This window comes from Dama dama, chromosome 19 (assembly GCF_033118175.1).
Source record: "Dama dama isolate Ldn47 chromosome 19, ASM3311817v1, whole genome shotgun sequence".
NCBI lineage: Eukaryota > Metazoa > Chordata > Mammalia > Artiodactyla > Cervidae > Dama > Dama dama.
In genome coordinates, this window is record NC_083699.1 from 89,868,778 (window position 1) to 89,884,984 (window position 16,207).

The window sequence follows — 16,207 nt, forward strand, 5'->3', positions numbered from 1 at the left end:
CCTTCAAGTTGCTGAATTCAGCCACTCTGGAGCAGCAGTTCCTAACATTGTGAGTCATTATGTAAGAATGTTGATGGGTCCTTTTGCATTAGCAGGGTTTTCTGTTACTTGCAGCCAAGCCATCTGGATAGCTACATGAATAGTTTGAGATAAAACAAAACATACAACTCAAAAAGGACAAAGGTTACGCCAGCCATATCTCATTTATGTCACATCTAAGAGTGATGCTCAGCCTGGTCAGTGATGAATCTCATGCAGTTCACCATGAATCTGTGTGTGCATATTTATAGCATCCCTCAGAGGGAGGCCCCATAGAGAGGACCAGTGTTCTTTAGAGCTAATGGTGAATTCTAGTTAAGGTACTTCTCTGGCTGCTTTAAAAGAATTGAGATAACAATGACTTACAAAGCTTGTGAGATACATTTTAGTGATGGATTTTATTTTCTTGGGCTCCAAAATCACTGCGGATGGTAACTGCAGCCACAAAATTAAAAGATGCTTTCTCCTTGGAAGAAAAGCTAGCCATCGTATTAAAAAACAGAAACATCACTTTGTTGACAAAGGTGCATATAGTCAAAGCTATGATTTTTCCAGTAGTCATGTATAGATGTAAGAGTTGGACCATAGACAAGGCTGAGTGCTGAAGAATTGGTGATTTGAATTGTGGTGTTGGAGAAGACTCTTGAGAGTCCCCTGGACTACAAGGAGATCAAACCAGTCATTCCTAAAGGAAATCAACCCTGAATATTCACTGGAAGGACTGATGCTGAAGCTGAAGTTCCAATACTTTGGCCACCTGATGTGAAGAGCTAACTCATTAGAAAAGACCCTGATGCCGGGAAAGATTGAAGTCAGGAGACGACGGTGACAGAGGATGAGACGGTTGGATGGTATCACTGACTCAATAAACATGAGTTTGAGCAAACTCCAGGAGACAGTGAGGGACAGGGAAGCCAGGCATGCTGCAGTCCTATAGACTGCAAAGAATTGGATATGACTTAGCAACTAAACAGCAAAAAGTATGAGATGGTCAAGGAGTTGGGTGGACTCTCCCATAGGATCATCTAGGATTCTTCTCTGTCATTCACATGGATGTTGTCTCCATGGACATCAAGAAAGCTGGCTCACCACTACTCCAGTGTTTCAGAGTGTGGGGTGGGGAGGAAGGAAGGGCAGAGTGGGGCAGTGTAGGCAGCCTCCTTTTACCCAGAATTGCAGAGATTACTTACAGTCATAATTCTTCAGGTGGAACCTGGTCACATGATGACATGGTCACATGATGATGACTGGTTGCAAGGGAGTCTGGGAAGTAGCTGTCTCTAGCTGGGTGGCCATGTGTCCAGCTGAAACCTAGAGGATTCTGTTGGTAAGAAAGTGAGAATAAACACTGGAGGAGCGTCTGCCACAGTGAAGAGGCAGATGTGAACGTGACCACAGCAGAGTGCTGGCTGCCACTCTCAGGGTGTGGAGCAGGCGTGTGAGCCAGGAGGGCCAGGCTCCCTGAGCAGCCTGGAGCCTTGTGCCAGCTCTCACCTGCCCTTGGCCTGTCTTCCCAGTCAGACAGGGGACTTGCACCAGGTGATGTTTAAGACCTCTTCAAACTTTGACTTGTTCTGGCGTGGCCCCCATGCACAGGCATTCTGCCTCTGGAGTGGGTGCAGAGACAGGCGGCAGCAGGCTGAGCAGCCGCATGTGGGTGGTAGGTGTTAAAGCCTTTACTGGGAGCCCGGAACTGGGCCGTGTCCCTTACGTGGACTGACCCCATGAGCCCTTACACGCCCCGTGAGACGGACTGTTCCATTTCATGGATGGGGCAGCTGTGGCTCATGAAGGCTTAGAGAAGGAGACCTGGCCATCTGACTCCAGGGCCCACAGACTTAACTCCATGTCATGGGTAGGACTGGGACTACAGTGGGATTTGTGAGGTGTGGCCAGGTCATGGTGAGCCCAGAAATCAGGGCCAACTTCGGGAGTGATCTGCTTTGATTCTCCCCCTCCTTGGTGACCCCATAGCCAGGAGGGGCTGTTGCCACATCTGGGCATGGCACTGTGGGTTACATTACCCCTCACCAGCACAGGCTGTTCTTCAGGAGGAGAGTATTGTGGGTGAGAGAGGCGTCTGGGGAGGGGTCAGTGTGGGGCACAGTGCAGAATGTTCCGTGGGGGCTCATCACATGGCTCTCAAGCATCCTTTCAAGTGTCGCCCCTGCTAAGAGGGGCAGGGAGACCTCGGCCTGCTCTTGTCCTGTGTTCCCAGAGGAGGCTGTGCTGGGGAGAGGTGGAGCTCCAGCCCTAGAAAATGAGGGTCAGTGCATGAAGTAGGCCCGTCCCTCAAGCCGACACTGCTTGGCGGCCTGGCTCCTGACATCAGACGCTGCCTCTTGCTCCATGCTGGAGGTCAGTGGCTCTGTGCTCAGAGGGGACTCCAGGAAGGGAGGGGGCGCCAGTGGGTGTGCAGTATAATCCTCTTCGTGGTGGGGTTCCTTGGTTTTGTGGGCAGGCTGGCCTAGGTCGGGGGAGTGAGGCTCTTGCGGCCACCCACCTGTCGGCACCAGACCACAGGCAAACTCCACATGGAGGAGCAGATCCAGATGAGATCAGGGCTCCCTGACCCAGCCCCAGTGGGGTTCCTGGGCAGCCAGCGGTCTCCAGGCGCAGCAGACTCACTGAACGTGAAACTGTGGGGTGATGCTTGGGCTAACCCACCTCCCTGTTCAGGGTCTCCTCACCCATAATGATGCAAGCCCTCCTCCTGCTCTTCTCGAGTCAGGATGGTCTCATTTAGGGTTGTTTCTTTGGTTCATTCCTAAAATGCAATTACAAATGCCTCAGCTCCAGGCTGCTCTTGAAGACTGAACTTGGGCAGAGCCCAGGAAACCTGCCATCCTCTCTGGGCCTAGGTGGGTCAACCCCTCCCTCCCCAATTCTGTCTCTCGTTGATGGTTCTAGTGTCACAAGCCTAATGGTCCATTTACTCATTGCTGCACTGACCAGACTGTGAGCTGCTTCTTCTTTTTTTTTAAATGCTTAAAACCTCAAACATACACAGAAGCACAGAGGATTATATGATGTGCCCTCTAAGATTCATCACCCAGCTTCAGAAGTTGTCACAGTTTGCCAGTCTTATTTTGTTAATTCCTCTTTGACCTCTCCCCACCGACCTCACCCGCACTTCCAGAATATTTTAAAGCAGTTCCTAGATCTCATATCCTTTCTCTCATAAGTACGTTTCAGATATAAGCTTCAAAACGGAAGAAACTGTGTCCTGTATCCTGCATCCTCGGCACTTTGGAAGTTGTTTAGTTGCTAAATTGTGTCTGACTGCGTGCAACCCCGTGGGCTGTAGCCCCCAGGCTCCTCTGTCCATGGGATTTCCCAGGCAAGAATACTGGAGTGGGTTGCCATTTCCTTCTCCAGGGATTATTCCTGGCTCAAGGATCAAACCCGTGTCTCCTGCATCGGCAGGTAGATGCTTCACCACTGAGCCACCAGGGAAGCGCACTTTGGCTCCGGGGAAATAAACGTTGTTTTGAATCCGCTGATTGACTGGATGAATGAATTGGTTTCACCCTTCAGAGCCCAGCCTGCACATTAGCTGTCACTTGAGTAGCTGGAATGTGAGTGACATCTGGGAGCCCACAGCCCCTGTGGCGCTTTCCAGGAGGTTCTGGAATCTATCAGGCTCTCTCTCATCAGACTTTAGGGTTGGTTTATTCTTAGCCGGGCATCTTTGATTTTGCAATTAAACCCCACTTTGAGGTCACCTTGGAGCTGGAGGACGATGAAGATGTAGCTTTTACCTTTGTTTGGTTCATATTTACTTCACAATTACAGACTTTAGGGTTTTCTTAATTATAATGCTGTAATTACTTGGGCCAAAATGATTAGGACTGAAAAAAAAAAAATCAAAGTATAGAATACATCTAAAGCATTTTCTTTAATACCATCTTTCTATTCCTGGTAATGGTATTTTAACTACACAAATGAGATAATTGAATGCACATTTTTCTTTCAAATGGTCTTGGTCATGTTTAAAACCCTAAATTCTGTACACTTTGAAGGGGACTCTGAGACTGGAGTCACTAAATGTGGCATTTCCAGCTTTTACAAGCTGGCAGTCAGGCCAGGGCTTGCACTTTGGAAATCTCTGATGGTAGAATGGTAGCTTGTAAAAATGCCTTTGATATATTCCTTTTTTCCTCTTAATTCAGAAATGGTATTTACCATAATACTGTAATGAGAACTGCCTATTTCCTAGTGCTTTTTTTCAAAATTACATTCTAAAGTATTTTCTTTCACTCTTCAAATCTATGGTAAAGTTGAATTAAGGTGACTGAGTTCTCTGTTCATCTGTTTTCTTTTTTGCTGCTTCATCAGGGATGCAGAGTAATAATTCTATTTCTGGATTTAAGGTATTTTTTACTTTGTGGGTTTAGCAGTGGGGACTAAAACTGTGCCCAGTAGACATTTGATGACTGGTGACTATTAGATGTTCAGCCCACACCATGAAGCAGTTGTTTCCACTGAAGTATTTGTAGGGGTTGGATTTGGTCCTGATGCCATATTGAGTCAAGAGCATCTTCCATGGACAGTGATGTCTGAGGATTAGGAGATGTGGGAGCTATCCTGAAGCAGGTCGCAGTCCTACTCCCCCTACTGATGTGGCAGTGACTCTTCTGTCACTGTGGACTTTGCTTTCTGGGCTGTGAGTGAGCAGACTGTGGAGTCTCTGCTGAGGGCCAAGTCCCGGCTATCACTTGGGATGACTTGGACAAGTCCAGTGGGGTAACTAGAGGAGTTGCAGGAGACCCAGGGGTGTGCGTGCTCCAAGCTCCCGTGGAGGGAATATGCAAGATTATGACCAGAAGGGAACCCAAGGAGTGCCTGATTTCTTGAGTGCCAGAGAGCCTCCTCACCAGGGATGGAAAGGAGAAAGGGACTCTGGAGAATGGCGCTGGAGCTTGAGCCGCAGAGACAGAGTCCGTTGGCTGGTAAGCCTGTCTTCTGACAGAAGCCGAGACACATGTTCCAGGCTGGAAAACCTGTGGCGAGGCAGGACACCACAGCTGAGTCAGCCCTGAGGAAGGCTGGCATGGTGGGGGCAGGGGCAGGAACAAGCTGCAAACGTGGCTCCCCGCTGATGGATGGGGCTGGGCCAGTGAATAGGAAGTGGCGGTGGCCAGGATTTGGAAGGGGAACCACAGCGTGCGGCAGAAGCAGCAGCTCAGGGAAAGGGCAAATCTTTGTGTTTAGATGGTGGAATTTCCCTGGTGGCTCAGATGGTAAAGAATCTGCCTGCAATGCAAGAGACCTGGGTTTGATCCCTGGGTTGGGAAGATCCCCTGGAGAAGGGAATGGCTACCCACTCCAGTGTTCTTGCCTGGAGAATTCCATGGACAGAGGAGCCTGGTGAACTACAGTCCACGGGGTCACAAAGAGTCGGACGACTGAATTACTAGCAGGGGGGTCTGTATGATTCCTCCAGAGCTGGGGAGCCCGACATAGCACATCCCTGCTTTTTGCCAAGTGCTCTGTGTATCGTGATATTTACTCCTCACTGCCCTTCTGCTCATTTATACTCTTATCCCCAGTCTTATTTAAAGATCAGTGTCCTGAAACTTGGCGAAGTCCAGTTGTCAGGAGGTCACAGAGAAGGCAGTGGTAGAGCGGAGAGCGGACACAGTTCTGCCAGCCTCTGAAGCCTCGTGCTTTCCGCGGTGTTGGGGCTCCTCTGGGTCTTTTTCCACTGAAGAAGCGAAGAAGCATGCACTGGAGCCAGGCACAGGCTTCTGACGTGGGCACACACCTGTGTACACACAGTGCTTACACACAGCGCTTACACACACATTGGGATCCTAGCTCCAGCTGCAAACACAAACTTCAAAGCTATGTGAATTTTGCATTATATCATTATTATTTAGCTGTTTAAAATGAAAAGAACAGAGCGTGACCTTCCTCTCCTGAGTTTTCTAAGAACACAAGTTCCAGGAGAACAGCACGGAGGTACTTACCTCAGGCCTCAGTGTCAATGTGCTGCTCCCTCCCCTGCCCCTGGGCTGTGTACACACCAGGCTGGTGCTAGCACAAGTGGAAGTGATGAGATTCTGATCATTATTTGCCATTTGGACTGCCAAGAGAGAGTGAGAAAGTAGGGGCACAGAAACCCAGAGCTTACTTATCGAGGGGCAATGTTCAGTGTTCCCATGTGGAGGCTTATGTCATCAAGTGAAAAGCCTCAGGTACATGGAGATGTCAGTAGCTGGAAAACTAAAAGCAGTAAGGCAGTCACATGATCCCAGCCATCTGGTTAACCCAGCATATCCTCAGTATTTTCAATCTAGAACTAAATATATCCCCTTTCCCAAAAAGCCCTCAGCATATTGAAGAATGTGGATGAGATGGAGCTTTGGCATGTGGGGCCTGCAAAAAAAAGATGAGGATATGGAAATCTACACCCTGGCTTAGAATTTCCTGGTAAAGACCCAAAATGTTTTCTCTCTATGGGAATAGCTAGTTTTTGCTTTACATGTATCAAGCTTCCAAAGGATTGAAAACAGCAGCCTTCTTATTTTGTGTGACCTGGGGGTTGGCCACACAGTTCTTTTAGTCTGGGTTGACTCTCCATCTACGGGTGGTGTGGCTGGACTAGAAGGTCTGGGATGGCTTTGCTCACATGTATGGTGACTGGCAGGCAGCCTGGTTGGTTGAAGAGAGCCTCAGCCAGGAGTGCTTGCCTTGGCCCCATGTGGTCTCATCCTCCAGCAGCTTGCCTGGGTGTCTTCACACGGTGGTCTCGGTATTCTAAAAGCAGCCAGGGAAGACAAGCCCTAATGCGAAAGTGCTATTCATGCCTTTGTTTGCAGCTTGTCTGCAAAGCGTAGAGAGCTTTTTGGCTTGTGCCCAAAGCATAGACCTTGTCCAAGCTTAGAGTCGGTCTGGGAGACTTCCCAAAGCCAAGAATATAGGAAAGCATGAACAAACAAAGTGGGGGCCATCACTGCAACAAATCAAACCTGTCTGTAAGTCTGAGACTTAATTTAGCAAAAGCAGTTGTTTCTACCTGACGCCCATCTGAAGATGACCCTGAACCATATTGTGATTTGTCCTCGTGTAAAATGGCAGTGTCGGGAAAACCATAGATGGCCTCCTTAGCAGCTCTAGCAGCCTCATCTGCCAGTGAGGGTGGTGAAAAGTCTCCCAAGAGGCTGGAGGCAGGAAGTGGTTGAAGGACCAGACCTGACCTATTACCAGAATAAAGTTCTCACCTCGCACACCCAAGTGCAGAGCAACCAAGAAGCAAGTCTGGTCTTCCAGCTGCAGAGGCAAGACACACCACCAGGCTCAGAAATTGGGGGTGGGTGGTTTCCCCAGGCAGCAAGGTTTGCTTTGCACAGTGAGATGCTGAAGATAGCGTTTGAGCTGGAGTGACAGAGCGATGGATGGGGACAAGAACATGTGACCATTTCAGTACTCATGTAGCTGGAGGAACCAACAAACCGGTTAAAAAACTATTCCTATTTCTCAAGAGGAGGGAGGAAGCAGTAGAGTGAACGGACAGAGGTGAGTAGGGGGGACTTCCCTCGTGGTCCTGTGGTTAAGAATCTGCCTTGCAGTGCAGGAGGCACAGGGGGACATGGGTTCAATCCCTGGTGGGGGAACTAAGATTCCCACATACTGAGAAGCAACCAAGCCCATGCTCCTCGGACCACGTGCCACTACCAGAGAGCCCGTGTACCGCAATGGAGGATCTCATGTGCTGCAACTAAGAGCTGATGCGGCCAAATTAAAACCGAAGAAGAAAATGAGTAGGTAGCAAAGCTACTGACATCATTTTCTTTTGAATACCTGCTGTACACTGAGGTTTACACTTATTTAGCCTTTCATTCGGTTCTCACAACATAATTAGTCCCAAATTACAGATGAGGAAACTGAGTCTCAGAGAGGTTTAAGTAACTTGGTCACCAAGCTTGGGGTTCTGACCCAGGTCTGTCCACCTCCAGAGTGCTGTGCACTTCACCTGCACGTGCTGCAGAGGTGGTCCCCACACGAAAAGCAGAGCTGCAGGACCCTCCTAGAGGCCATTTGCCAAGCAGGAACACTTGAAGATGTTTATGTAAAGTAAAAGGAGCCATACCAAATGCGGTATTAGTCTCAGAAGAAGGCAATGACATGACAGAAGGGAGACAGAGACACGAGAGAGAGCTCTAGCATATTTACTGTTGGGGGTACAGGGACACCCACCCAAAGAAGGTATTTGAGCTGAACCTTCTCCCTGTTCTGTGATCTAATCTCTACGCACACTCCCCACCCACCTTCCCCAAATTAAAAGGATCCCCTTCTAAGAGGACCATTGTAAAGTAAACAAATCCAATTGGGAATGACTAGAGAGGGAGATGTTCTGAAATCCACAGGCTAGTGAACCAGAAGCAGCGAGCTGTCCTTGGGTAGCTAAGAAGCTGGCACGTGCCGAGAGCCAACCTCTTCTGTGTACGTACATGGGTGGCAACTAGAGTCAGTGTGCGGACGTGTGGGGGTGACACTGAAAGGCAGCAGAAAGAGCTTTAGAGGCACACCTCTCGTTCCATATCTGTCATCACCAATTAACCTCGTGCCCTTAAGGTTAGGTTTTCCGCTGGCAGGTTTGAAATCACCAAGCCTGTCCGTGGGGCATGTCATGGGAAACCCAAGAGAATGGATGGTTTTGAGCAGTTAGAAGCTCCTGGTTCCTGGAGCAGAGGTTGGAGGCTGCCCCGGGGAGGCTGCTCTGAGGGAATGCTGACGTTCCACCTAGTTAGGGTATGATTTGGAAATACTGCCCAGTGTCTGCAGCTGAGTGGCGGCGCCTTCCGTGCTCATCCCTGGAGAGCTTGGCCGGGCAGCCGAACCTGTCCCAGTGAGAGGTGGAGGGGCTGTGACTTGGATTTGACTTTGGTTGTTTTCTTTTGCGGCAGGGTGAGTGGGGGACAGTTACTGTTGAACCATCAGATGAGTATTGCCAAGGTCTCCCTCAAGGTCAAAGATACAAGAGAATGGATTGTGGTGCGTCCCAGACACCCCAGGCAAGAAACTCTCCAGCCTGGATCAGGGGCCCAGAGCCACTCAGGCTTGATGCTTTACCTCTGGGAATGAGGTTTGTTTACAGGAGGGCTTCACCCTCTTTGTTGCCTCAGCGGGGCAAAACTACGGGCTGCACCTCAGTGGGCCCACATCCTGTCTCATTGTGATCTCAGCCGCCTCGGGGGTTCAGTGCAGAAGCCCTGGCCTTGGGCCCCTCACCACATGCAGATTCTGGTGAGCTGCCTTCAGGGTCTGTGGGTGTCCTCGCAAACACACCCAGGTGGAGGCCACCGGGAGTTTCAGTTTTGGAAAGAGCAAACATTTATTTGGAGTCCTAAGTATGTTAAATCCTGATGGGATCAGCCAGGGTAATGTGTTGTTTTAGCCAGAGATGTCAGAGAGCTTCTGAGGCTGTTGAGTCCCTACCAGGACAAGGAGGTGGGTGTCCCCAGGAGGACAGATTATCTTGGGACATGAAGCTCTGGTCGCTGGAAAGGAGTGGTGACTAAAGGGAAAGAAGCAGAGCTCACTTGAAGGTGTAAACTGGGATTCGTTTGTTAACAGGGTTGCTGGATGCTGGACATAGAGGCTCATTTGTGAGGTACAGTGTATTTTCATCAGTCTTTTAGCCAGTGTTGTCCAGTGGTAGAAGGTCTGACAGGTCCCTTAAAGGAGTGGTTCTTAAACTCCCCTGTAGGGCCTTGGGTGTGGTGGCAAGGTGGGTGGGTGGGGGGCAGGGCTCTGGCTTCTGCCTCATTCCCTGCATAAGTTCTTAAAAATACAGCCTTATTGAGATATAATTCACATACAACTCACCCAAAGTGTATAATTCAGTAGCTTTTGATATATTCATGGAGTTGTGCAACGCTTACCATATTAGCAGGTGATCTTTTATCTGATTGCTTTTCTATTGTATTTGAAGGAGAAAAAGTTTCTGCTGCTAAAATCAGGTTTGAAATAATGGTTATAATCTTGCTGTGGTTAAGAACCTTTTCTGAAGAGGCTGTGATTTTTCAAGTTCTATTTTAAACCCCAATGAGAACCAGAAAATAAATTTGGTATCTAAGTGGGGTAAATACCCATGGCAACCATTCCCTTTTTTTTCCCACAGAATGGACATTTAGAGCCACATTTGGCATTTTTGTGAAGTCCTTCTGCAGAGTCCTAACATGATCAGAGGAAATTAGAATGGTGGGTGGGGCTGTAAGATGACCCATGGATGCAGCTGAAATGGGCCCAGTGGTCCCAGGTTGGGGGGAGGTCTCTAATTAGCTTATGGGGCTGCTTGATGTAGGAATATATCTTAGACACAGCCCAGCCATCCCTAAAGGTGTTAAAGTGGAGCATGAGGCAGTGATTGACATTCAGGGTAATTACTGAGATCAAAGACGCAGGGTCATCATAGCAAAGTGTTCATCAGAAATGGTTGAAGAAGTTGGGGATCAGAATGGGGTGTTCATTTCCTGGTCCTTGTAAAGACTTCTTGGGTCTGGCATACTATAAGTGCTCAATAAACATCCTGTCCATTTTTCTTTGCAAAGGCCATGTCGTAAAATCTCCTTGCCTGTTGAGATCAGATAAACGAAGCCTTCCAGAACTGTTTCCGCTCATTAATTTGAAGGGTGCCTTCTTAGCCAGGCTGATTTGGGGGCAGAGACATCAGCAACAGTGCACAATTGTTCTCTGACTGGGATTCACGCTGCCCTGCTGGAGGACGGGGCCGATCAGATTCTTTTTCAGTTAACAAACTGGGTTTTCCACCTCAGAAACATGTTTCTTGCCTCTCCTGTCTTCGCAGGACGTGTTCCTGATCTGAGGTGAAACCATGAAGAGAAGATAAAATAAACAATAATGCTTTTCCGCAATCGCTTCGTGCTGCTGCTGGCCCTAGCTGCACTGCTGGCCTTCGTGAGCCTCAGCCTGCAGTTCTGTGAGTGTGGTTACGGGCGCTGGGAGGGTAAGGGGGCTTCTCTCTGGAGTAGAAGCCCCCATGGGGAGGAAACACATCGGTCCCAAAGCCTTTGTTCTTTTTTTTCCTTCACTTTGTTTTTTATTGAAGTATAGTTGATTTACAGTGTTGTTAATCCCTGTTATACAGCAAAGTGATTCAGTTACATGTATATATATGTGTGTGTGTGTGCTATGCGCTTAGTCGCTCAGTCATGTCCGACTCTTTGCGACCCCATGAATCGTAGCCTACCAGGCTCCTCTATCCGTGAGGATTCTCCAGGCAAAAATACTGGAGTGGGTTGCCATGCCCTCCTCCAGGGAGTCTTCCCAACCCAGAGTTCAAACCCACATCTCCCGCATTGCAGGCAGACTCTTTACTGTCTGAGCCACCAGAAAAAGAATGTGTGTGTGTGTGTGTGTGTGTGTGTGTGTATACATCTTTTTTTAAAGATACTCTTTTCCATTATTGTTTATCATAGGATATTTTTTCAATTGGTAGATAATTGCTTTACAGTTAGTTTCTGCTGTACATCATGAATCAGCTGTAAGTATACATATATCCCCTCTCTCTTGCGCGTCCCTCCCATCTACCCCCCATCCCGTGCTCTAGGTCATTACCTGTGTTCTTTAAATAAACAGTTAGGTTTCAAACAACCTAGTCTTTTTAATGTTGGTGCTAGTGGTGGGTGGATGTACATCTTTGCTTGTGAGGAACAAGAGCAATCACTTGGCCTCATGACATACTTTTGGCTTCTCCCTGGGTGCCTCAACTGCCTGGTTATTCCTGGATCCTTAGTTCAGGTTCCCATGGTGAAGACAGTGAGTGGTCAGCTTGTGTCCTCATGCTGGGCCGCACAGCAGAGGTGCTTGGCCTTGGGGTTGAGTGTCCATTATCAGAGAGGGTGGAGGGATTAGGTCCCAGTACCAAACTGGGCAGCAGGACTGTGCATGGGAAGCCCGGAGTGGCAAGGCAGCAGCATGGCTGAGGAGGCCAGTCTACAGGCTTCACCACCTGCCCTCGGCCCATACCGGGGGGCCTGTGCTCAGGCTGAGCCCCAAATCTATGCCCCCTACTCTCCCTAAGCGTGGTGGTCCTCAAACACAGATCCAACCAGGCACTTCCTTGGTTGTAACCCTTCAGCAGTGGGTCTCTGGGAGGCACTCTACACCACAGCGTTGCTGAGTGGCGTGGCATTCTCTGCACATCCAAGCTGTTCTCTATGCCTGGAGCCGGTCCGTCTGCCTGGACTGTTCTCCTCACCTCCCTTCTATCTGCCTCCCATCCCATCCTCTCCTCCACATGGTTCATTCACCCCTTTCTCCTTCAGGAAGCTTCCATCACTCCCCACCTGGGTATGGGCTTCTTGGTTGTACGTCTGGGGTGCTCTGAACCTGCCCCACTCCTTGCACCAGCCATGAAGTGAAGTGAAAGTCTCTCAGTTGTGTCCGAGTCTTTGAGAGCACCCCTGTAGCCCGCCAGTCTGTTCTGTCCATGGTATTATCCAGGCAAGAACACTGGAGTGGGTTGCCATTCCCTTCTCCAGGGGATCTTCCCAAGCCAAGGATAGAACCCAAGTCTCATGCATTGCAGGTGGATTCTTTACCATCTGAGCCACCAGGGAAGCCTTGCAATACCATAATTTTTCGGATATGTGTCTTTTCCTTCTACAAGACTGGCTGCTCTTTGAGAACAGGGCCCATTTCTGCTTCCCTCTTTATCCCAGGAACCAGCACTGCCAACCACATAGGAGGGGCCTCAGGAGTGTTTCAGTGAATGAATGAATCTACACCTGCTCTGGAAAGCAGAACCCTATTTCTCTATCCTTCTGGTGCTGTGTACTTGTAAGCCAAGAAAATATCTGTACAATGCTGGTAATTGTCTTTTTGCTGCTGCCTACCTGCCCTCCACTTTCCATCTCACCCCGGTGGGTGGGAGACAAGTGCTTGGCCCTCATCACAGCTTAGGACATCTCTGGGAGGAGGTAGCATTGCTGTCACAGTCAGCATGATGGGAGGAAGGGCAGGTGGCCAGAGAGGGAGGATGTTCTGAGTGTGCTGAGGGACATGGGAAAGGCTTGGCATTCAGAATGAGTGTTTTGAAGGGAGGAGGCTTTGAGCAAATTTCCCTGCCTCACCTCTGATTTGTGACATATTCTATGCACACATCTAATGCGTATGACAGGTACTTCTAATAGTAAAGAGAAGTAAAAGCACTCACTTTATCCTTCCAGAATAGGAAAATAGATTAAGAGAAGGTGGGCATAAGAAGTTTAAAGATACTCTAGATGGTTAATGAACTGTAAAAAAAAAAAAAAAAAATCTTTTCTGGAAAGTGTGTTTGGAATCAGTCATTTAATTGTTTGTGGCTTTTCATTAAAAATTTTCCATCCTTTGCTTGGAGAGGTAGGATGTTACAGTCAACCTTGGTTCTTCGTTTGCGACACTGACGGATTCTGAGACATGAGTGTGGGTTACTTGTGTTGCTGCGTCTCTATGGCGTGAGGTGGTTTCCACGTCAGTGAATTGGCCTGTGTGTTTTGCTTATATAACTCCTCTGAAAGTACCTTCTGTTTTAGGAGAGCCAATTTTCAGCCGTACTTATTTTAGGGAAAATTTTCAGGATAAATTGGCCAGCCTGGGTCTGAGGTCTTTATTCTTCAATGCTTTGGGAGTTTGGAAAGATATTAAGATATGGACCTTCTTACTGCTCTTCTGCTTCTAGGTAAACTGTAACTTTGGAATTTAACAATTTCGGTGAAAATTGAGTTAAATTGCTTTATTTATTTAATCACTTTATTGTTTACTAATTATTATGCTGTAAGAAACTGGACTAATTCATAATACAAAGATGTCTGCTTAAGTAACACCTATATTTTCATTCTTACCCTAAAATATATGGACTTTTTTTCTTCTCTATTTCTTTTGATTAATTTTTGAATATCAGATTAGCACATATAATTGTTTCAGGTAATATATTTGAGACAGTTAAATGGAACTTGGTTTTCTTATGTTTTAAGTGAATAGTATAATTTTGTTTTTTATGATTGTGTATTTTATTTCGACACTATGGTAGTTTTATTTTTCTGATGTTTTGAATATAAGAAAGTTATGACCCAGGTTACAATGAGAAAATCAGGTTGCTTAAATAGGTGTTTCATCCTCTCAGTACAGAAAGTGTGTGTGTGTACTAACATATTTATTAAGGGCTTATGTATGCTGGAGATTTTTCTATACTATTGGGGTGGAGGTGGTTGGGAGAGGATACAAAAAAGATTAAAATACAATTTGTAGCTTCTCAAAATATGTTTATTTTAAATGGTAATAATGACTCACTTTATGCTAATAGACATTAATAAGAATCATCCATTTTGTATTTTCAAGTCCTTGATGTTTTTGAGTTTGGAAATAGAGTGATTCTGAAATTCCTGATACTTGAAGAAGGAAACAAGTCAGGCATAAATATCCTCAGTTATTCTAGTTAAAATAAGTACAAGTGGGAAAATAACTTCCCAGATTGCGGCACTCCTTCAGTGTGACAGGAAAAGATACTGGGTTATGAAGACTTGTGGATGTTCCTTATTTTGCTGCTTTTTCTGCTCGTTTGTAATCGTCCATTTTCCTGCTTCAACCCTTTCCTTCATGCTCATTTTGTGCTCATTTTACCACCTTCCAAGCAGTCCCAAAATGGCAGCGTGGCGGGAGCCCAGCTCCCAAACCCTGAAACCACAGCCTTGGGTTTGAATGCTGCTCAGCCACTTAGCTGTGGTGTGCCTTCGGCAGGCGTGGCCTCCTGGAGCCTCTGTTTCTTATTTCATAAAATGAAGTTCATTGTTGCTGCTTTGAAACATTGGTGTGAGAAGGGAGATTTTGTGGGAAAACCTTTGGCTTGGGAAGCTCAGTCAGTGTAAACAGTACAGAGTCCTGTCACGACGCATCCTCAGAAGCCAGGGCTCTTGGTATCGCAAAAGCTGCTTCAGCCATTTGTGGAGAGAGCTTTTGAAACTGTGTATGTGTGTGTGTGTATGTGTTAGTCACTCAGTTGTGTCCAACTCTTTGTGACCCCATGAACTATAGCCCACCAGGCTTCTGTCTCCATGGAATTCTCCAGGCAGGAATACTGGAGTGGGTAGCCATTCCCTTCTCCAGGGGATCTTCCCAACTCAGGGATCAAACTGGGGTCTCCTGCATTGCAGCAGATTCTTTACCATCTGAGCCACCAAGGAAGCCCCTTTGAAATAGTATATCGTGCATTTCTTTCTTTTAAATCAGAGTTCATCAGCCATGATGGGGGGTCAGTCTACACTGGGCATTGGTATCTTGTGCAGGGCCCTGGTGGACCAGAGCAGGTTTCTAAGGGAAATGTCCACGGTGGACTGGAAACTCAACTTCCCAGGTAGAAGAGGGCACTTAATCTACCAAAGTAAAGTTGTCTTCAGTATCTGAAGAACTCTTGTCTCTATCCAGTATCTGTGAGAGGAGTCAGAGCAGCTCTGTGTGGCCTGGTGAGCATGGAGACATATTTCAGTTCAGCGGCAGGCGAAGCTTCCTGACTGTCACGTCATGTGGAGGTGGACTAGCAGAATGCACACCCTGGAGCATCGCTCTGTGAAGAATAGAATAGTAGGCAGGTCACTGGACCTGATCCCATTTAAAGCCTTCTCAGACTCTGAGGTTTGGGGAATTTTATCATTCCTTGTTGACCCAGTACTTCGAGTTGGCATAGCGCTGTCCTTCAGCAAACATTCCACTGTGTGCTGGGCCCTGGGGGTTTCATCTCTCCAGGGCCAAAGGAGCTGTCTGTCTAGGGAAGGAGAATCCTGAGCAGATGCTTGGCACAAGGTACAGCGTGCTCAGACAGGAAAGAGGCGGCCCCCCAGGGAGCTGGGAAAGAACGTGGACTCCGGGGCCAGACTGCCTGGATTGAGTCCCTGCCCCGCCACTTACCGGCTGTGTGAGCCCAGGCACGTTTGCTACCGTCTCCATGCCTCAGGTTCCGCATCTGTAAAATGGGGAGGGGGACAACGAGAGTTTGTTTCATCGGGTTGGTGAAGGATATTTTGTAATACACCTAGAACAGTTCCTGGCACATAGTGATCACTATATGCATGCTTGTTAAATAAAATGATTGAGATGAATTTTGGCAGGGTGACATGGGAGGATGGAGGGCAAGAAGCCAGCCCACGTAGGAGGTCAGGGAAGA

At 47.8% G+C, this 16,207-nt stretch overlaps 1 protein-coding gene across 5 annotated transcripts in view; it reads left to right on the plus strand.

The window, feature by feature from the left end:
* PXYLP1 (2-phosphoxylose phosphatase 1) overlaps positions 1–16,207 on the plus strand; it is an 82,046-nt gene that overhangs the window by 25,526 nt on the left and 40,313 nt on the right. For 2 of the 5 annotated variants that reach the window (XM_061167712.1, XM_061167711.1), the window contains one exon: positions 10,856–10,987. The exons of 1 other annotated variant lie outside the window; for it this stretch is intronic. In XM_061167712.1, the coding sequence (XP_061023695.1) occupies positions 10,909–10,987 (79 nt within the window). In that variant the 5' untranslated portion in view covers positions 10,856–10,908. Of the gene's footprint in view, positions 1–7,359; positions 7,561–10,855; positions 10,988–13,344; positions 13,730–16,207 lie in introns of those variants that run through there. 2 more of the 5 variants (XM_061167714.1, XM_061167715.1) reach the window with 2 other exon arrangements.